Source organism: Amblyomma maculatum, chromosome 6 (genome assembly GCF_055883805.1).
Source record: "Amblyomma maculatum isolate TAMU_Amacu chromosome 6, ASM5588380v1, whole genome shotgun sequence".
Taxonomy (NCBI): Eukaryota; Metazoa; Arthropoda; class Arachnida; order Ixodida; family Ixodidae; genus Amblyomma; species Amblyomma maculatum.
In genome coordinates this window covers 79,125,517-79,147,671 of record NC_139349.1, presented here as the reverse complement: position 1 = coordinate 79,147,671, position 22,155 = coordinate 79,125,517, and the positions used below count along the sequence as shown (strand labels likewise).

General features: G+C 46.7%; 1 protein-coding gene across 1 annotated transcript in view; it reads left to right on the top strand.

Annotated features, from left to right (window-relative positions):
* Window positions 1-17,242: 17,242 nt before the first annotated feature.
* Window positions 17,243-22,155, top strand: part of LOC146186080 (uncharacterized) — a 37,887-nt gene continuing 32,974 nt past the window's right edge. Inside the window, exons 1-2 of the mRNA XM_084606997.1 lie at window positions 17,243-17,413; window positions 19,273-20,365. Of these exons, the coding sequence (XP_084463123.1) occupies window positions 17,327-17,413; window positions 19,273-20,365 (1,180 nt within the window). The 5' untranslated portion in view covers window positions 17,243-17,326. The remainder of the gene's footprint in view (window positions 17,414-19,272; window positions 20,366-22,155) is intronic.

Genomic DNA, 22,155 nt, shown 5'->3' with positions numbered 1-22,155 from the left:
ACAGTGTGTTAAAAAAATTCAATTTCAGTCCCTATTCTCTTTCGGTATAGGTTACTGCTTTTCGGTTTGGGGAACCACCACATTTACTAATATCACCAAGCTTTTCAACTGCAAAAACGTGCCCTTAGAATAATCGTCGACGTTTCCAGAGACACACCTACGGCACTGATCTTTCACAGACTGAATATAATTCCTCTCCCGCAGCAATACAAGCAAACTTTATTAAGTCGCTACAGGACTGCAGCAATAAATCCAGTCCTTTTCCTTAGAGAAATGTACAGGCTTGAGCACAAAACTCATAACTATCCCACGCCTACTAAAAATAATTTCATCCTTCCGCAAGCCCGAACAAATTACGGACGACAAAGCATTAATTTCAACTTACCACTTCTGTTAAACACAATAGATTGATTACACTATGCAGATTCCATACTCTTTATAAACTGACAAACTGTATTTCTATAAAAATGCCTTCTGTTTTGCGTGTATGTCCTCGTTTCAGCATTATTTGCAAGTGTCGCTTTGCCGTGTTGCTGTTTCCGTAAAAAAAAAAATAAAAAAAAATAAGACAAAGAAATATATATCTGTATTGCTATCTGTCGCACCAAAGTTGCGAAGTGTTTTTATGGGAGCGTAGCCCCTCGTCAAGCCTTTGTTGGACTTTTTGGCTACGCCCCTAACATCTCTGCGATGTTTAAATAAAGATGACTTGACAATCTCAGTTTGACTAACAAATTGTAACTGGTGTGCTTGAGTTAACTAGCCAAGCGTTGCAGCGTCCCTGATCTTTCGCAGCGGTTCTGTTGCGGTGCACAAAGCACCCCAGCGCCCGGATTTGGTGGAAAAGCATGCTCGGATGAAACAATGGCTAACCTGTATACGCATTGCCTCATCACATCGACGGTACCGGAATATTGCAAAAACGCCAACGTTATTTTAATATATAACAAAGGGCACTATAAGCACTTGAAAAATTGTAGACCGGTCAGCTTACTGACCGTTACATAGAAGATATTGTAAAGGGACGACGACGCAACCGTGTTCGGCAGTTGCGTGAACTGAGAAGAAATACGGCGACATTTAGCTTGTTCAAACCGGTGGCATTCTTTTAGGATCGCGTCCACCGTTTCGCAGTCCTTGTACACGAGTAAGTTGAAGGCGTCATCTGCTATTTCCTTTATTACATGACCCACTTTAGAGCACTCTGACATTGCGGGGTCCACTTTCATGCAAAGAGCCAAAATGTCTTGAATATAATGTATGACACATACGATTTTGTGGACGATTGTTTTCGGCACGCGAGCTCCTTCTGCGCGGCTAGGTGACGTCCGATTGGCTTACCAAATAAGTCAGAAAGTTTCCGCTTGCAGAGGTCCCAACTGGTTAGTTCCTCCTCGTGGGTCTCGAACCAGACCCTTGTAGTGCCCGTCAGGTAGAAAATGACGTTAGCCAACTTCATAGTCGGGTCCCAGCTGTTGTGTACGCTCACGCGCTCGTACATAGCGAGCCAGTCCCACATCAGCACCGTCCACTTCATTGAAGGTTCCGGGATCACGCGGGTGGGCAATGATGAAAGCCGGGCTGAGGGACGCCGATGGTGCGGCCTCGTCGCTGGGCATGGCTAAAGAGCCGGGAAGTCGAAGACCGCTGCGGAGTTCCGTGCTTGCTGTAGGCCACCCCGCACCTCCACCAATAATGTAACGTAGATACACGGATGTATTTACAGGTATTTACAAAGGGGTAGTTAACCAGACGAACAACTTCATGGCAGCGGCGCCCAGCTCGAATCACACACACTTCGTCGTTCTCCACATTCCACACATAAGCACAGCACTTTGTCGCCGTCGTCCCTTTACAATATTTACCGAACTTAATCGCTAATAGAATGAAGACAACTTTAGACTTCAATCCACCAAAAGATCAGGGAAGTTTCCGGAAAGGGTACTTAACCACCAATTATATCCATACTGTCAACTGGGGGATCGAAAAAATGCTCAAAGTATGACCAGCTTCTGTATGTAGTTTTCATTGATTACATTTGACTCAATAGGAACATCAGCCGTCATACACGCTTTGTGAAATAAGGGTATACAGTTGAGGTTTATGTTAAAGTATTTGAAGAGAGAGAGAGATAGAGAATTCTTTAATGAAAAGCAGATAATTTCGCCGGCATTTATAATTCGCTGACATGCTACTCTACGTAGGAAAGGGAAAGGGAAAGGAAGGAAGCAGGAGCTGCAATGCTTGTCCAATATCAGTTATGAAGAGTTAGGTGGACATGGTATAAGAAGTGCTTCTTCCTTTGGTGGACATGTCGGAGATGGTAATGCATAGTTGCATGTGCGGCTATCGCACATCCAGATGGAGACAGCCTGCTTCTGCTAGCGTTCCTGATACAGAGGAATTCCTTGTGAGTCCAAGGCATATCCGCAAGCAGTTGTTCCGCGCGGCCTCAAGAATATTCTTGCTTGTTAGTGGTAGTCTCTGAAGTACTGTTTCAGAGTAACGCAGGGTAACTTCAACATGTGCTTTTTCAAGCAGGCCCACTGATCGGCAGTTGCTGCCCCACAGTGTTCCCGCCATACATCTGTAAACTTGTGACGTTGTTGTGATCGTCTCACAGTGTTTTTTATTCAGAGGTGACCTTGAGAGATTACTGCCAATCATAACACCCAGTAATCGCCGACGTCGTGATGACCGTCCACCTAGGAAGAGTAGATATTGAGCCATTGTTTTTCTTGCTAAAGTCATGGCTATATACACTCTTTTCTAGTGAGAGGCGAAGACCTCGCGGAGCCAGGTACACCGAGACGTGTAAAACTCCTTCAACGTAGGCCTTTTCAAGTAGAACCATCGACCGACAGTTGTTGCCCCATCGTAAAAAAACAGTAAAAAGTGGCCTTGATGTCAAGAAAAACGGCTGTCGGAATGCATACAGCATGAAGGTACTCTTCAAGTGATGAGGCAAGAGTACTGATATTATCAATCGCAGACCTATTTTGGCGAAACCCGTTCGTTTCTTAAGGATAATCATTTCGGCTTCTCAGAAACCAAGTGATCGGTTTGCTGACTATTAGCTCCACAAGCTTACCTACGCAGCTCCCTAGAGCGATGGGCCGGAAGGATGCGTAGCTTGTTGGCGGCTTGCAAGGTTCTTTTAAGAAAAATCGCAATATTTCTGAAAGAGTCGTAACATTCAGGAACTGTAATATTCCAGGAGTCGAATACTGGAGTTGTGATGTAACTTTGCGATGGCGTCATAGGACACTTCATCATGACTCGGAGACGTGCGTTTTATTCCGCGATAGTTGTGGATAGTTCTTCCAATGTGAAAGGTAGGTCCATCGCTGGTAATGTCACCTGGGGGATGCCAGACTGACCAACTCTAGAGAGTACCGAAGACCTTGACACCACCGACAGTATTCTGCAGCTGGTTTCTTTTAAAGATTTTCTTTTAAGTAGCGATAGTGCTGCGAAGGAGTGAAGCGGTTGGAACGTATATCGCGAATGACTCGTTAAAGTTTTCTTACCGATTGGCGCAAAATCAGCGTAGAGCAAGTCTTGCCATCATTGCCGACTGAGTTAATCCAGGTAGCGTCGAATATGACGTTGTGCCTTCCAGCCGGCTTGATGATCTCCAATAATTTTGTACAAAAAGCTTTCGTTTCAGCCCGCATGTGAATAGCGCACAGTCTTTGAAATGGGCCATCATTGGAGGTTATTATGCTATATTTTTAGCTGTAATTCATGTTTTCTCTCGGGCAAGCAGCCATTGCCGATATTAGTTTGTCATTCCGCGTTGCTGCAGTAATTCATCTGCCTGAGTCTTTTTATGTATCCCGATCTGAAGATTTTATTTTTAAAATTTTTTAGTCATCTGCGCACAGAGAGCTGATATGAGGACTGGTTAATGGTCACTTCCACGTGTTTCCAGATTGGTGCGCCAGCCACAGTTGTGGGCAAATGAACCTGTTAAAAAACGTCACGTCGAAGCTGCTGGCAGTCGTTAGGCCTGGCAGGGTTATGCTACTGCCATTTATACAACTGAATGTTTCGCGAGAAGTACTGCAAGCTTGTCACCTCGGGCCCATGTGTGTGAGCTGCCCCAAATTTCACTGTGAGCATCGAAGTGTCACGTCGAAGCTGCTGGCAGTCGTTAGGCCTGGCAGGGTTATGCTACTGCCATTTATACAACTGAATGTTTCGCGAGAAGTACTGCAAGCTTGTCACCTCGGGCCCATGTGTGTGAGCTGTCCCAAATTTCACTGTGAGCATCGAAGTGTCACGTCGAAGCTGCTGGCAGTCGTTAGGCCTGGCAGGGTTATGCTACTGCCATTTATACAACTGAATGTTTCGCGAGAAGTACTGCAAGCTTGTCACCTCGGGCCCATGTGTGTGAGCTGCCCCAAATTTCACTGTGAGCATCGAAGTGTCACGTCGAAGCTGCTGGCAGTCGTTAGGCCTGGCAGGGTTATGCTACTGCCATTTATACAACTGAATGTTTCGCGAGAAGTACTGCAAGCTTGTCACCTCGGGCCCATGTGTGTGAGCTGCCCCAAATTTCACTGTGAGAAGTGTCACGTCGAAGCATGCTGGCAGTCGTTAGGCCTGGCAGGGTTATGCTACTGCCATTTATACAACTGAATGTTTCGCGAGAAGTACTGCAAGCTTGTCACCTCGGGCCCATGTGTGTGAGCTGCCCCAAATTTCACTGTGAGCATCGAAGTCTCCACAAATAACAGGTGGAGCTGGTATAATTGATATCAAGTTTAGTAGCCTCGAAGCATCGATTAGCTTGCCCGGCTCAAGATATGCGCCAATGAGGGTACTCTTGTCTACCAGTTACCGTTACAGCACACAAATATTTGTTGTCGCTGTGAGGCGGCACAACAATCAAGGAGGCCGGGATATCTCTGATAAAACCTATTGAGCAATCTGCTGACGTCATCTAGCCGTTGTGAATGCTGAAACTAGAATCTGTGCAGTATAAAAGCTTCCTCAACGCGCGATTCAGAGATGACAATGAAAGGGAAGTGGTACGTTCGCACGAGGTGCCGGAAATAAGAGTTTCGAGCGCCAACAGAGAGCGTTCTACTGGAAAATGGCCCATGTGCAATTGGTGAGGTTGATGGTCATCTATGTTGAAGCTGTCCCTATTGAAGCCATGGTTACTGATGTGTGATATTACGCTCTTGTGGAGCGTAGGAAGCCGATACCAACGGCTTCATTGCAGGTACAGCTTCAACTTCTGGTAGGCCTCGTGAAGAGGGTTTGGCGCGGACAACAGCCTTAAAGGCGGAAAAGCATCAGAATCAGTAGGCATGTGAAGTCTTGTTCGGTACTTCCGCTTTGAAGCATTTCGCTGATCGCCTTGTCACATTGCTGTGCCTTAGGTTGAGAACGAAAGATGGTGTTTGTCGTGTGTTGCGGCAGCTTTGCTGAAGACGAACCACCAGTCTTTCTACGCTTCTGTTTGGCGGCAGTCACGTACGTGTTGAGCTGTTGTTGAGAAATTTGGGGAATATTCCAGAGGTACTCGTGAAAACTACGCCGAGGTTAGCTGGTTGATCACGACGTTTAAGTGGTTTGCCTAGTGCTTGCTTCATTACCATCAGCAAGTGAAGCTGCTTTCTTTTTAAGGCACCCTCTGTATGAAACAATTGAGCAATTAGGTTGCGCTCTCGAAGTGAATTATTTGTACTAAGGGGGGTCTGAACATCCTTTGCAGCGCACTGGGCCGGTACATTGTCTCGCAATGTGGCCATGCCTTTGACAACTGTAGCATTATGGTGCTGCTCCCAAGTATTCAGTTACAGGGTAACTACAAAACCCCAGAGTAACACGTTTGGGCACAGTGCTGCATCTTCATCGATTTCAAATATTACGTATAGCCACGATGTACCCCCTTGACCTTGCCACCGTCTTCAGGAGTGTAAGTGGCACGCCTTGGTCACGCAGGTACACCTGCAGATGTTCAATTGTGTAGGTTATAGGCACATCTTAAATTTCGCCATAGCATAGCTGGCCGTGTAAGAGCATAATCAGTTTAGTTACTGTGAGCAAACGGTTGGCAGCAGGCAGTGTCGATACTATAATCATCAAGCTCCCGTCCTTGTTGAGGCGATCGCTCTTGGGCCGACGCTAAAACTGCCAAAACCACGATGTTAGGGTGGCTTTTCAGAGATTTCCTCCAATCTCGGTTGTTCTGAAGATTGCTGAAACACCATCAGTTCTCTTTTTCTTGCAGGGCATGACTGTTAAGGACGCCTGGTTCATGTCCTCTGCATGGTCACCCAAAGTCGCACTGCTGACTTGTTCTTCGCTCCTTCTCTTGCTTGCAGCACCCTGGTCTGTAGCCACGATTATATGGACCGCTTGACTTGCCATTGGTACTGCTGGCATCAGTGCAGCATGGAGTTCAGTTGGTACTGATGTTCCGTTTCGAAGTTCATACGGCGCAGGGCGCCTAAGAGCTAAGAGTACTGGAAGATAGCTAGTATAGTGGCTGCACAGCAACTAGTCCTCCATTAAGAGAGAGGAAGCATGTTAGGCAAGAAGATACAATCTCTCCGGTTCTATTGATCCCTTGTTTAGAGGAAGTACTGAAAGAGGTAGATTGGGTAGAGTTAGGAATAAGAGTCGAAGAATATTTCAGTAGTCTGGGATTCGCTGATGACTTTGGCTTGCTGAGTAACCCACGGGATGAATCGCAAATAACGGTTAATGACTTGTACAGGTACAGCAGAACGATACGCCTAAAATCAATATGATGGAGCCTAAAGTAAGGCTAAGTAGTCTCGGAAAGAAAAAATCAATTTGCGATAGGTTGTGAGGCGCTGCAGGAAGTAATAAGGAATTTCGCCTATTACAACCGGTATAGTGGCCGCAGATCCTGATCACAAAAGGTAAATAACTAAAAGAATCAGATTGGATTAGGCCGCATTCGACAAGTACTATCATGAACGGCAGGTTCGTAGTATATACCTCAAAAAGAAAGTATAACTGCTCTATATATTACCTGCACTCACCTATGGGACAGAAACATAGAGGCTATTGAAACTTAAATTTATGACCGCGCAGAGAGATATGGAAAGAAAAATAGCAGGTGTAATGGTAAAGCGGCCACGATATTTCTTAAAAGGCTACTCATGAGCATATTCAATGAGTACAGCAATTCTTCAGCATTTGGCCAAGGTATAAGTGCTTGTAACAGAGCCAGCGATTTATTATTAATTTTTAAAAATTGTTTCTTTCCCAAGATAGGGTGGCGCATAGAGGTGGTTTTTGAAACTATTCTCCTTTTAGTTCATACATGACAACTATGATTAGTGGCAGGCCACTAGAGGCTGCCATTCGCTGCAGCCACGACGGCCACGATGTCACGGACACGCTTCCGGTAATTGTGAAAGTCGTCTACTCGTGTGATGCATGAAACCTCAACCTTGGCGACTTCGGTTCGCATCGCTAACCCAGAAAAAGACAACGTCTGTGAGCTTAAGAGAACAGGAAGCGTGTCGAATGGGTCATGGAAAAAAGGCCAGGTAATGACATTCTGTTAGAAACCCAGAAGAAATGGGCATGGGCAGGAAGAGTAATTCGACGGCAAAGCCGACGGCCCTTAAGGGCGACAGAGTGGGTTCCAATGAAAGGCAAGCGTAGCAGGGAATGGCAGATAGAAGGGCGGATTACATTAGGAAGCGTACAGGGGTCAAATTGGTGTAGCCGGCATTGGACCGGGTTAAATGGTGGAATATGGGAGAGCAATTCGCCCTGCGGGGAGATATTTAGGCTAGTGATGGAACATTGCCGTAGAAGAGCATCGTACCTTTCTTCAGTACAATTCATTTTACAACGTAGCGTTTAGGCGCCCGTTTCTCCATTTCGTTGGCAGCGCCGGCGTAACCAGTGGACAAATATAGAGTATCTTAGGGGACCACGATAACACAGTCAACACTAGCCAACCTAAGACTCAAGGTGAGCTCTGGCTCGAGCAGCCCTCCATCATCGCCCGGAACAGACACCTCGGGAAGTGTGGTGAATGGAAGTGTTAGAATACTTAGGGACCATGTAACGCAATCCCGTTCATCACGTAAAAGTCAAGCTTCAGTGTGCCCAGGATAGGGTGCCCCGGCTATTCGATCTGCTGCAAGTGAGAAAGACCACCCTGGGGCCCAAGATTATGTTCGGCTTCGGACAACCTTCCATGATCACACCAGACGCCTGCCACCATGGCATGCTGTAGCATAGTGGAGCGCCACCGGTAAACTACCACCTGCCATGACTAGCAGGTAGCAATTAAGCTGGGGAGTTGGGAATCTCTTCTACACATTTAGGCATTTAGGGGAGAAGGAGAGAATGCGAGCTAAAACAAGTGACTTATAGTGGCTTGAGGGTAAGGTGGGAACGGAGACACGCACAACCGAAAGGTGGCTGCCAAGCGGGAGGAGCCCCGTTTCCGCCTACCGTGGAAACAGGAGGCTTTGAAAAGTGCTGAATAAAGCACAACCACGAGGTGGCGCTACGAGTAGAAGCAGGAGGGCGACTAGCGTAAAAGCAGATATTTATGTCTTGAACGGAAGAATGGTACTACAATACGATGGTGAAAATGAAAGGTGCAAAACGATGCGGATGGAGAGAAAGTAGAGCAGTGACGGAAGAAGGAAAAGCAGAAGCGTAAGGTGGAAAGTGAGGAGGCGAGTGCGGCGTAGCAAGCGGGAGGGGCCGCAACCATTTTGCGCCTATGGGTGTGTAATGTGCTCTGGTGAAATGTAAGCGCGTCGAGTGTAGAAATGTGTCCACGCCACCCACAGTCATGAAGCTTTGGGGAATCATGACGTCACACATGAACCAGGTAATTGACTCCATTGAATGAGTGGCCACATGGTAGCTAATAATTTTTTTGCAATGCTGTACCTATGATCACGTGACTTTGCCGCCATCTTGAATGTAAGAAAGGCGCGACAAGGAACCGGCAAATGTAAGTAGTAAAAGGTAACGCTCTTAAACCCGCAAATTAAACGCACCGTGTCTGCGACGTGACCACATTCAGCATGCCACAAGGTTCGTCACGGCCCGAAGAAGCGAGAAAGCTTTTTACAAGAAGCAACCATATTTTAAGAAAAAGTATTTCAGTTTCCAGAAAAATTTTCTTACTCGTAAATATTTTACAAAACGTTGGTTGAACAATATCCACCGGCACCATTATTGTACCTCATATAGACGTGGATACGTTTAAGAGACATATAACCCTTACTGTGTCACTTATTTTATCAACGTATAGGAGAAATGCAGAGTTCCGCAGGCTTAGTTCTCTTACCGCTAACGGATTAACGGAACGCCAAGTGCAATGCTTTAGAGACGTCAAGAACTTAGAAATGCCTCGCACATTTTTCAAGGAAAAGTTCGACCAGAACGAAATCCATATGAGAACAGTGCACATGAATTTGTGGAGCTAATTTTAAGTGTGCACAAACGTTGCGGTTTTATACTTGTAAGGGCGGCTATGCATAAACCTGATTTATTTTTCGACATTTAGTGATGCAGCTCTTCTGTCCATCGGACACCAATAACTGTTAACTGAACCTCGTCATAGCTGAGGGTTCAAAGGGAAGAGACACAGGATCCAGGTGGCAGGACGCTCGCGATCAGGCCGTCACGGACTGCAGCAACTACACCGGGCACAGCATGTACAGTGAAGTGTCCAAGGGCGGGCAACAGGCTGTGTCCGCGCGGCCGCAGCCGACTGTGACGCCGCTCGAGTACGGCACAAGAGCACGCGCGCGCCATGTGGTGGTAGCTCGTGACGGCGTGGCACGTGGCGCCCGGTGACAGACACGTGGCATCGATGCCGAACGTCTTCTCGCCCTCGGCACGCCACCAGAACGGTCCAAGGACCGCGGAAATCGGAAGTGCCCGAAAAGAGTGGCGTGACGTTTCCGTTAATGAGCCCTCCCAAGCGTGCGACGAACATGTTACACACAAGGGCGTAATGAGGCACACGCGCCCAAGCCTCATTAGGAGTCGAAAGAGGAAGCGACTAACGGGCATGTCCCGGCGCTAGTTTTGGTAAGTAGCGCGTGCGGATGATTGGGGCAAGTAGGTTAACCACGCTGAAATCAGTTGTTCGGGGATAGAAGAGCGCATGTTTGGGGATGACGCTTCGGATCTTCATTTCACTCACTTCAGGTTAACTTATGACGAAAATTTTGACCCTGCGGCCATGTCTCCCGACAACCCTCTAGTGCCAGCCCAGCAGATAATTTTCAGGTAATTTGGAGAGCCAGCCTGCGAAAGAAGTCCCCTTGGAAGCGGACACATGAAAATTTTTTGAACGGTGGACTTTGCAAAAATCTTCGTAGCAAAAAAGAAAAAGAAAAAAAAACTGAATGGTTACCCCTATGTAACACAACCTTCAGCGACATTTCTGGAGATAATTTAATTCTATGCTGATGTAAAAAAAAAATGGAGAGCGACATTCATATAAGCATAGTTTTAAACACTTCGTTTAATACGGCACTACAGCTACCACAACCAAGCGAAACTCCGCTAAGGGGCCTTGGACATTCTGTCGCTATAAAATGAAATGGACTTCTATTGCTCTTCCCTCCGAATGCGCATTCCCCCGCCACTCTGGCTATACCTTCCTCGTTCCTCGTCGCAATACAGTCGACCCCGGACATATCAAACCCAGATATACCAAATTATTGCTTATATCGAACTCTCAGAATATCCCTTTGATAATCCCATGCAAAAAGTATGGGAGTCGTTTTCGTGCTTATCGAACTCTCGCTTCACGGAGCATTCGATATGTCGAACTGGGCGCCGCGCCCCTGCAATGTGCGCTTCTCTTACGCGGCTATGATCATTTTCGCGCGCGGAGCCCAGTCGGCTGCACCACTTTGGGAGCCTCCTGACAGCGCTCCGCTTGACGAGGTGAATGACGAGTCCGCTTAGAAGTAGCCTTTTGTCTGCCGTGCGGGTTTTCAACGCAATATAGCGCTGTCGTGAGGAAAAGTCGGAGTTCAATGCACCGGTTGTCGTGCGGTGAAGCCAGACTAGCCGACGAAGGCTTGCGGCGGTTATCACGTGTCCTGCTTGCTGCTGAAGCAGACAAAGAAATCAACTGCACCCTATTTTACCATAGCTATTATGGTGTTTATACTGTTTCAGTAATAGAATTACGCCTCTTATGATTAGCGTTGGAGTCTCCCAAAGAACCGTCCGCAGCAACTTTGATGCGAACTCCAACCCCAACGTTACATGCGCCACGCGGTGCTAGACCGTATAGGCATGAGGAGGTTGGGCTTCGACGCTTTGATCTGACTCTGCAGCATGCGCTCTCGTCCAAGGAGCGGCACATGGAGGGGCGCTCTTCTTTTCGGCACCTGACGTGAGGTGATGCTCGGCGCGACGCAAATGCGTACGCCTCGCTGATCGCCACGCCCATGGCGAGCGGTAGGCTGCCAGTATGTCGGCGTGCAGCCCATCGCTGCAAGAAGCGCACCGCTAGCTTGAGTACATAGTATTGGAGCTTCTCTGCTATAGAGGAGCTTATCCCTTAGCATGTTTATATATCGAATTATCAATATATCGAATTATTTTGCGATTCCCTTCGAGTTCGATATCCAGAATCGACTGTTTAGCAGTCTTTCCATGGTATCAGCCCTCCAAATGGCTCCCATTGGTCGACACCGCCGATCACGCACTAATACAACAACGACGCAAAAACCAGGAAACGGGTGCTAAACAGTTATCTCTGTAAAGATGAGGGTGCTCATCAAAGGCTGCTCAGCCAAGAGATGCAGTCGCTTACCCACTCTGCCTTTGAATTCCTCATGAGATGCCCCAGTAGCCGCGACGAACGTGACTAGCAGTAGCAGTTCTGTTAACGTCACCTGTAGTGTCAGCGGGAACATTTTCATTTACCTGGATTGCCGATGACGTAGATTGCTAAAAGTGAGAACACGCGCTACGCCAGCAGCGCATTTCGTATTGTCATGGCGTCCACAACAGTACCAACAACAAAGTGTGGCGGTTGACGTACAATCTTGCCCTTCGTGTATAACATGTTAAGACCTTTTTTTTTTTTTTTTTTTTTTTTGTAGAAAGTCGTGAACTTTAAAGTAGTTGCATGTAACCGCCTTGTTTATCCTAACTTTGCACGGCGTAATATATGATTGCATTGCATACATACACAGAGGAAAAGCTCTGTATAAACGCGTATAAGGCGCATGACTTACTGATACGGGCGGCAAGCGAGCATCGGGAAAGGTAGAACTTCAAGCTTTCGTAGTTCGATTGATGGTTCGATTGAGGACTGGAGATTGTCTAGATGTGGGAACGCCGTATACTGGTAGCGTCTTCCATTACTATTAAAGTAGCCGTGGAGCGATTTCAAGAAATAATGGCGATCGATATTCTGGCCTCTAGGATTTGCCCGTCCTGACCAGTGGCACACTCACTCGTCTAGGCTAAGCAAAAAGCCATCCAGCCAACGCTTACGTATCCTTACATACCTTTGAACTATCATCTTTCTCCACGCAAGAGCTGGCAGACAGAGCAATCGTGAGTCCCGTGAACTTTATTGTTTATTGCTCCTTCAGTCGCTCAATATATGATTGATAAAGTAGGAGCCAGGGCACGCCACAGCATCCATGTGCTAGGTCACGTGGTGTGATGAAGTTATTAAGGCATGCAATTTGATGTACATACGTTGTCGGTTCGAATCCCTCTAGTAAACTAGCTAAGGGGGAAGTGCAATTGCATGACACCACCTGTCCGAAGAACATCTGGGTCGAATTCTTGATACAAAAGACGGGAAATCTTACGCCACGTGGGATGTCTGTTGAAGATTTTATAAGAAAAAACAGCGCACAGGATGCAAAACGGGGAGGGGGAGGGACCCCACCACAGGAGTATCTCTGGACGTTGCCCTCTTCATATCGCTCGCAAGCAGCTGTGACCGACGGGCACGGAAGCTATGAGCAAGCTCGAGAGATTTCTTCTAAATCCTTCCACACCGCACCTAACCAATGACTTCACGCGTCTCGGTGGGAGGGGAGAAGACGCTTGTATCTGTAAAGTTTACTTATATGTGGGCATTCGTTTCGGTGCGCTGTAACAAACGCACACGGCACGGCCCATAATTCAAGGCCTCGTCTCATCAGCAATCATCTCGTATTAAAGTTTGCTCATCAAGTGCTTCTGTTCCGCTCCTGGGGTCAACCAGCTGTTCGACAAGCCACTAATCCGTGAGGGATCATGTGGCACTAGTCTTCGGGACGGCCACTTTGAGTCTCTCCAGGTGCCGGTTTGTCCCAGTGAACAATTTGGTGTTTATTTTTTTTCTTTGTCTTTCTCGTGTTTGCGTATTGTTATGTTATGCCTCCGTGTTCGTATGAGAGCCTCTTTGGTTTGCATGTTTGCATTGTCTTTTGTGAACTCTGTATGTGTTCGAATGATTAGTGTGACATTCTTCTGTATCATCCCTCACTGTACAAAGTTTGTTCTTCATTTCATTTCATTTTATTACCTTAAAGCTCCGTTAGTGGTATTACATAAGGGGAGGAGCAAAAACACAATAAGCTTTCTCTTCATACATAATGCGCGGAAACACTTTGACGGAACATCAAGTGACACCTATGGCAGCGGTGTGGTGGGAAGGTCGTTCCAGTTGGCTGCTGTTGTCGGAAAGAATGACGTTGAAAACGTGGTGATACGGTCACGTATTGTTTCTTAATCCTAACTTCGACCTATTCTCTGGCGTGCAACCGGCGAAAGCTGGGCACCAAATGGCCACCCCAGTTTGCCACTATTGGTAGCTGGGTTCCGGCTAGTCGAAGAAATCCCTTGTGAGACGGGAGCAGCTACCCCACACACTCAAAGTACGCTCGGGAGTGCCCGCATCAACAAGTGTAGCATAGTTATTATATTAGAGCGAGCACTCTACTCTGCGCACAGAAACGCCCAAGGTCATTCACTTGATTGTTTGACATTAAGTCGACATACGAAGTAGTACATAGAGGGCTTCGAAAATTTCTACCATCTCGGGTTCTCTAACGTGAACTGGCCACGACTTGACTTCTTCATCTCGCTATGGATGAGATACGTGGGCGTCCGATTGCGTCAACACTTCGACGGGGTCGCCCGGCTGATGTGTAGCCCAGTTTAACAGTACTTAGGACTGGATAACTGGATTGAACTGGGAAAAACTCCCGTAATTTTTAACGGGTGACAAAAGACAACAGGTGTTGTGAGGGCATCTTTGTGAGTACCATCGGTTGATGACAACGCCGAGAGAAGGATTTTCTAGTAATGGGGCTTTCGCTTTAATATACTCAGTGTTTTGTAATTAGAAATGATAAGTTGCAATTTAAAGATAAAGAACAGCGTTGTGACTTGCAGCTTACAAGCGCCACTCCGATTATTAATTTTATGGTGAATAGCACCGTTATACGACAATAATGAAAATAAAGTATATTTTAGTAAATACATACTATATTAGCATATACGACGTTTCTAAAAATGAACACAGATTGTTCCTCTCAGTGTATGAAAGCTTATGTGATGGCTTGCGTTACCCAATCGCCGCCTTTGAGTTGAATTATTAGGCTGTATCTGCATGCATGGCATTTGTTAATCTTTAGCTCCTTAATTTATTCGCAGCAAAGTGCTATAATCTTCTGCAAGGCATATTTTACACTTACTTTGTTTCGCCTGCACTGTAAAAATAATCAACTTATCATACTCTATAACTTGCACATCTGGAATATTTAATACTACTGCAGGCAATAAGGTTTCCAAGTAGGCATCAAAATTAATTGTCATATTCACGAGGAAAGACTTCAATCATTTGATCAAGTTTTAAGTCTTGAGTAAGGCAACGTGTAATGTAGTTTCTGTCAGGCCAATTTGAGTAATATTTCGAAATGTGGTTCGACTATTACTGAAACTAACATGTCGGTTGTGTAATTAAAGAAAAGATAACTATCAGTTTGCTCAATGAACATGCTATATTCTATCTATTGTGGATTTATCTGAGTGATATTCAGACCGGTTGTAGTGAAGGACCTCGAGTATTAATGGAATTAAGGTATAATTTGCAGTACTAACGGAAAGTGTCATCGAGTCTGCTCAATAAATATGATATCTTTTGTTCTGTTGCAGACTTTTTCTTTTTTCTTTTCGAAAACAATGTTATATTAATTCAATGAATATCAATAGTGGGTCTGAAATAAATTTGTTGGTCCCGAGAGCTTTTTTTTGTTTGTTTGTTTTTCCGATGTGTAAATGAAAATTTCCTGCGAGCATAAAACCATTATAAACAAATTTGCCGAGTAATCTTGTAATTATGAAGGGAACATAGCACAAGGCATCTGATATTCTAATTTTACAATTTACAACCTTGTATTTTCATTAACCCTGCCAAGTCGAACCAATAACTTCACGAACGACGATCAGTAGAAGATCACGGAGACCAGCGTCAGTTTTATTTATTTAAGAACAACGTTCAGGTCAAGTACCTGTGTTTCAAAATAAAAGAAAGAAAAATTGCAGCTGGACACGCTGTCAAAAATAATAATGCATCGTTGAACGTGTCCGCTCCGCATTCTAAATTAATTTTCGATGTATAGAAGCATTGCTTCCAGCATGGGCTGTAAACCCCAAACACTGTTCAATCCTAACCGCATCTTGGAATCATACGAGCAAAAAACAATTAAGTGACTTTAGAACATCCTAGAAAAATAAATTTCACTCTCTGCTTTTAGCAATAATGCTAAACATCTCCTCCCTTTCTCATTTATTGCAAAGTTAATGATCGTTTAACGACGAACGAGAGGAGTAATCGCAGACAAGAAACGTGAGGCTGTCCTGTCACGCGCCCGAAGCCGCACGGTTCACCCTGCTCTCCTACTTGTGAGTTGACTCCTGGGGATTGTTCATGAGTGCAGCAGCTGCGGCGCACCGCCGAGCCATTCCATTCCGCGCTCGATTCGACAAGCGGAGTGGGTTTCGGAATAAGCGATGAGCGAAGTTATAAAGCGGCGGCCTTTTTTTTTCGTGTCTACGCATATCGTACTCTAAACACATCGCCCCGCCAGGCTTGTTAAAATACCGCAGGGATTTCCCCTCCAGCTTTAGTTACGATGGAAGAAAGAAACGCGTTGCTTCCACGGAATGCATGGAGGTTGCAACTGTGCATCGCACTGCACTAATGACATTTAATAATGTGGTGCTCGGCTAATATGCGTAAACATGTTTATTACAGTGACACAGGGCTACTGAAGGCGAACATATTCAAAGACTGCGGACTATGCATCGCACTGTAGTAATGACATTTGATAATGTGATGCTTGGTTAATATGTGTAAACATGTTTATTACAGTAACGCAGTTAGTGCTACTGAAGGCGAACATATTCATAGGCAGCGCAGGAGGACGTATTGGGATGAGATAAAAAGGTAGTAGTGACATTAACAGGCTTAAGGGTGACAAATAATAAAGTTGTAAAATAAATGGCTTAGTATAATGAGAATCTCTCAAGGCTTATATAACATTTGTTTAGGTTAAGCTTACCGCCATAAAACCGTGCACGGCTGTCAGGGCGATGAAAGCGGCGACACTAACAAAAAGAAGGAACAAATCATCAAACATATGCTGACTGTGAAATACTGAGCTTACCAGCCAGTGATATTCACAGCGTTGTATTCCGTGCTTCAAATATGATTTTTAGATGCATATATACAAAAGTGAGCGGTGTTTTTTTTTTAACCACCTCGTTTGCATATCGCCAATGAGTGAGCAACAAGTTGTCCGTAAACAAGTTCAGAGGCGAGCACCAGCACCGGGCTCATAGCGTCGCTCAGAAGAACGCCAGGCATTAGCCGCACTCCCGTGCCATAGCGCGAGCGGTCGACGAGCGCACCTACGTACCCTCACGGATAGACGACGCGCGCTAGAGCACCCAAACGTGCTCTCCTCGCAAAGGGCTCGCTGAAAGCTCGAGGAAGAAGAATCAAAGAACAGAAAATAAAAAAAAAAAAGAGAAACAGAGCCAGAGCCAGAGCCAGAGCACTATTTCCAGGGCGAGAAAGGATACGCGTCCAGGGCAGGACACAATGGCGGCGGCCGCGTATCGTTCCCTCGCGCGCGCGCCTCAGCGCGCCGGGAGCGTTCTCCGCTACACGGTCGGCATCGCGCTCTCCTATCAGGCTCGGCCGGGGGCGGAGACACGCGCGCGGCCGCTCCGCCCCGAGGCCTGCCGCCGACGTCACGCATTGGCAGGCCCGGGTATTCACGCAACTGGTCTAACGGCTGCTCGTGCCAACATGGACGAGGCCAACTCGGAACCCCAGACGAAAAAAAGACGACGCCTGGAACCGCCGCAGACACCGGCCGCTGCACCCGATGACCAGGTGAGGACCACGGGTCATGGGGCGCTGCTTCCCTACGTTGAGTCTCGCTGCTCGCGGCACGCGCTAAGCCTAACCGGCTTTGGCGAAGAACGCCGGCTTGAGCCCTGGGCACACACGAGCGCGCTTTCCTCCCGCCCGACTGTGATCGTTTTCCCGGACGGAGTAGATCGAATTGGCAAAGCGTTACGCATTACGTGGCTGAAGACCAATTCACCGAACTGCTTCCAGACGCAACGCTATAGGGTCCGAACGTGATGTAGAAAGTGTTCTGTACTTGGCCATACCCGAAGAAAACATCACACGAGCACTGTCACAACAGAAACGCGAGTGTAAGCCTAAACAGGGAAGATTACGGGGTATGTACTCACCAAGAACATCTTCCATGTTTTTTTTTTTACTTCCTTTTTTTGTTTTGTCACCCTCTAGTGTCTTTGTTGACAGCTAGTGTTTCCAATGCGATTACCTTATGGCGGGAGAGCAGTAGTTTTTGATGGCATTGGCACATTACTGGAAAAGACAGCAGGTGAGATCACGACGCGCGTGTTTGTGCCTGTCATGAAGCCGGGGCACGTTGCGCCTACGGGCTGCCATGTGGTCTTAAGCGCTGGTCTCCCCGATGCTACAGGCCCGCTTTTTTGGGGCCCGCTGATATCCAACTTGCGTGTACGCCATTTCGGGAACTCGTCAATAACATCCATATCAGTCTCTCCGCTACTTCATGCATGCCTTCTTTGATCTGTAAATTTTACTGTGTCTTCTTGGAACAATAGCAGTGAAACATCGAACAAGTTGTCGCTAAATTTTGGTAGACCTCTGATGTGGGCACGTTCCCACAGTCTTGCTCCTATAGTGTGTAAAAGCATGAGTAGCTTGAGAATTTTCTTTACCAGTCCTCAAACAAAATTTAACGCTATCAAAAATTATTAATTAGAGCAAACAAAACTTGCTTCAAATGTTCTTTGGACTGTTTGCAGCGACAATCGGCACTTTTGTTATTGTGCTGTGACAGTATTGAAACTTGCTTCTGCGTTCTAACATCAGAATAAAGTACTTCTCTGTACCGCGCTATAGAAGAGCAAGCGTTATATCGTTACGCTGTTAACACCGAGTGTTTTACACACCTAACTCTGCGGGCAACGAGGAACGAATACAAAAGATAGCTTACAAATGATTGCTCACCTGGCAAGTAAAAAACTGATTTCTTTTCTATGGAGAGGGAGAATGGGTGCTGTTAAGATTTTCATGAGTAGCGCACATGGCCCGTTTCTTAACTTTGACAATTCATTATTCACATGTTTTGGACGGTTCCTATGTCAATGTTAAGAAAAGCAGCGTCCCTTTCTATTTTCTATGCGAGAAATACTGCTCATATACCACATACCTCGATAGCACTGATGGCTTTTCAAGTAAGAAAGGATGTGTAGATTTAGAAAATAACCATAAGCGCTGTTACCATGGTAAAAAGTCGCTCCTTCTATCATCTCTGCAAAAGGATTTTATCTCTTACCAGTGTTTTATCAACCCTTTCCATACCCTCTCTGCTTTCAAATCTAACTGCATGATGTCTCTACCCACCATTTTTTATACTGACCTTGTTTTCTATTATGCGCCATTTCAATCTTCACTGTTCCATTGCTAATTCCGCTTAAACTCCTTTATGTTACGCGGCAAAAAAAAAAATATATATATATATATATATATATATATATATATCCCTTTTCATGAATTTTGCCTGCAGCGTTCGTTACCTTAACTCTTACGTTAATGTCGTCAATCCCCGACTCTTTTTCTATTTCACATCGAGCTCGTTATCACAGAAAGGACGCTTCAACTTCTCTTGTTCCTCAATACTAACGCAGGTCCACATCAAAAAGGAAACGCACAGCATCCGGAATGGCAGTCCTAAACAGGCGGCCTCGCCGCCTCAAATATTGTCTCAGGGAATCACCGAAGTCATCGTGCATCAAACAGCGGAGGAAGACGACGACGGCGAGCCAGTTCAGGTCAAGTATGAGGTCGTCGAAGAAGTGGTGCCTTACGAATCGTGTTCAGCGACCGGCGTCATGCCTGGTATCACGGCCGATGACGACCAGCCTGAAAACGGCTCGGACAATGCCGCGTCGTCACCCACTCTTGTTCCGGCCATTGTCTCCGTCGCTGTGGTCGAAGAAGACGACGCGGCCACGACGCCAAGCGGCTCACCCGAGTTGGCCGAGCTGCGTGTCGAGTGGCCCGTGTCTCCTTCGCAGGCCGCCGTGGTCGTGGGGGGATCCCACGCGGAGGCCCTGCCGGAGATGTACGCGCTCGATCCGATGGTCCAGCCGACGGCCGAGCAACTGGCGGTCGTCGGTGGCCCCGACCACATGCCGTGTGACTACCGGATGATGACCTTGAACCAGGGATCTCCGGGACACGAGTTCCAAGAACTGCCGCCGCACCACCAGGCTCAGGCGCAGCCGTACCTCCTTGCTTCGCCCGGGGGCTACTCGGTGCGAATCCTGCCCGACGACGGGGAGACACCGCAGCACGTGAAGCTCCTGAAGAGCGGGTCCGCCCGCGGAGCTGTCGTCGTAGACACCAGCGGCAGTGAGGTGGTGCACGGCGAGGTGTTTGTCCCATCGAGTGTGGAGGTTGTCCCGAGAACAACCGCGTACGGACACCACGCTGGTGTGATCGCCGCACCGGTCACCACGGTGCTCTCGTCGACCGCTGCCGGACAGGCGTTCCTCTCCAGGGACATAAGCTACGTGCTGCCTCAGGCGCAGCAGCAGCAGCAGCAACAGCAGCAACAACAGCCGCAACAACAGCATCAGCGCCTGCAGCAGCAGCAGCAGCAGTCACACACGGCAGGAATTCTGTCGGTCCAACAGCAACAGCAGGCCCCCCAGACGCAACCGCAACAGACCCATCAGTCCAGGGGCTCCAGGAGCAGCGGCCGAACGAGGGACAGGAGTGAGTATGCCAGATCTCCCTTTCCCTTTGGTTTTGGCTAATCTTGCTTTTCTTGTAAAAATGTTCATTGCTAAATTAATCACAGTAAGTGATCCAGATGGGAAGAGGCGCGATACAGTTACGTGGAACGCTTCCTATACAATTCTTGAACGACTTTTACGAAGCGGTGCTAAATGACTTCAACTCAAACAAATTGGAAGCTCTCTGTAACATCCAATGCTCCTCTAGCGTCTGCTTTTATGATTTGCAAATTGCGCCAACCTCTATTTATAATTCCCGGAATGTCAAAGTCAAGTGAGGAATTGGCAGAGACTTAAAAAAAAAATGTCTTGTTCAGATTTAGGAGAAGATTTGCCTTTGAAGACAGCCTCGCTCTCATGGCGTAAGTGGCACGGGTGGCGCTCTGACGAAACAGTACACTACGGACAGCAGCGGTATACGTGCCGCAAACCCGGACCACACCCACACATCCGCTTTCCTAATCTCCCAATGATGTTTTTTTTTTTTTTCATTCATGCATTGATGCGTCACCAACGCCACAACTACCTTTCTTAGTAAACAATTAAACAGCATGTTTTTACTCGTTGATTTCGTAATAATGGCTTACCCCGACAGGGATTTCTCCCGCGCGTGTCAAGAAGGTACCAGTCTCGACCATTTATCGTTAGGGTGGGCTGAAAACATATTCATCCTGCAATGGAACATTGCCGCTTTTACATCACTACACATGACCTTCCTATAAAACACGCGAAATAAGTGTTTGGGGGCATTGCCAAATTACTGCAGTGGCAATCACGTGACGGTGTACCGCGCACTTAACTGTCTTGCTGAAAACTTCATGGAATTACAGAAGCATGCCTTTTTAATGATCTTCAGCGACGGGAGTCTGCAAGTTCATTGAGTTATGGTCAGAGTCCCCAGTTCTTACTTGTTTTATTGAATCCTGAATCATTGACTATTGTGCTCATGAACACAGAGGCCCTGAATGGCATTAGGTCTGCCACAATAATTACAACTTACGGCAATGAACAAAGCTGCCAATATAGCTTAGCAAATAACGCAGCTACACAAATTATAAACGTTCATGACGTTCATTATATTTACACGACATAGCGTGTGCAGATTCTCGGATGATTTAACTTCAAAGAATGGCTCACTGATGCAGAGGGGCTGAATCTTATGACCATTACATATTGTCTTTGGAGGCGAGGTCAGAATTTCTGATTCCTGCAATTTTTTTCTCGCTCATACAGCAACCAGCAATTGCCAAGGTGCACTGTTTGGTGGGATGAATTCAAGGCTGAGGTGATAACGGAGATTCATTTTTTTTTTAAGAGCATTTATCAGCCACGCTGCCCAAGAGTGGTGGAATCAAATATTTATTCGGGAAGGGTCCCAGAGAAATTACGAGAAATGATCGAGGAATTGAGAAGGGGGGGGGGGGGGGGGGGTCACAAAAATGATTGATGTTGAATGAAATTAAAATTGATAAATTGAATAGTCACAAACCTATCTGACTGGTGGTAGTAAGCAGTAACTTATAGGACTTCATGTCACCCTTTTTGTATCTTTCCGCGAAAACAAGGAGCCCTGACTGCCTTCTGCTGCGCGACCGCATTTGTTGGGCCAGCAGGCACGACTTCGCAACTTCTATTGCGACCATTTGCTTGAGCATACAGCTCTTGGACTCAGAACATTGCCTATATAGGTATGCAGTCGCGACGTCCACTGCTCACCTTAGTGTTTGGAACCTGTTGCTTGGCATCTTTCATTTTCGGCAAGTACTCCCA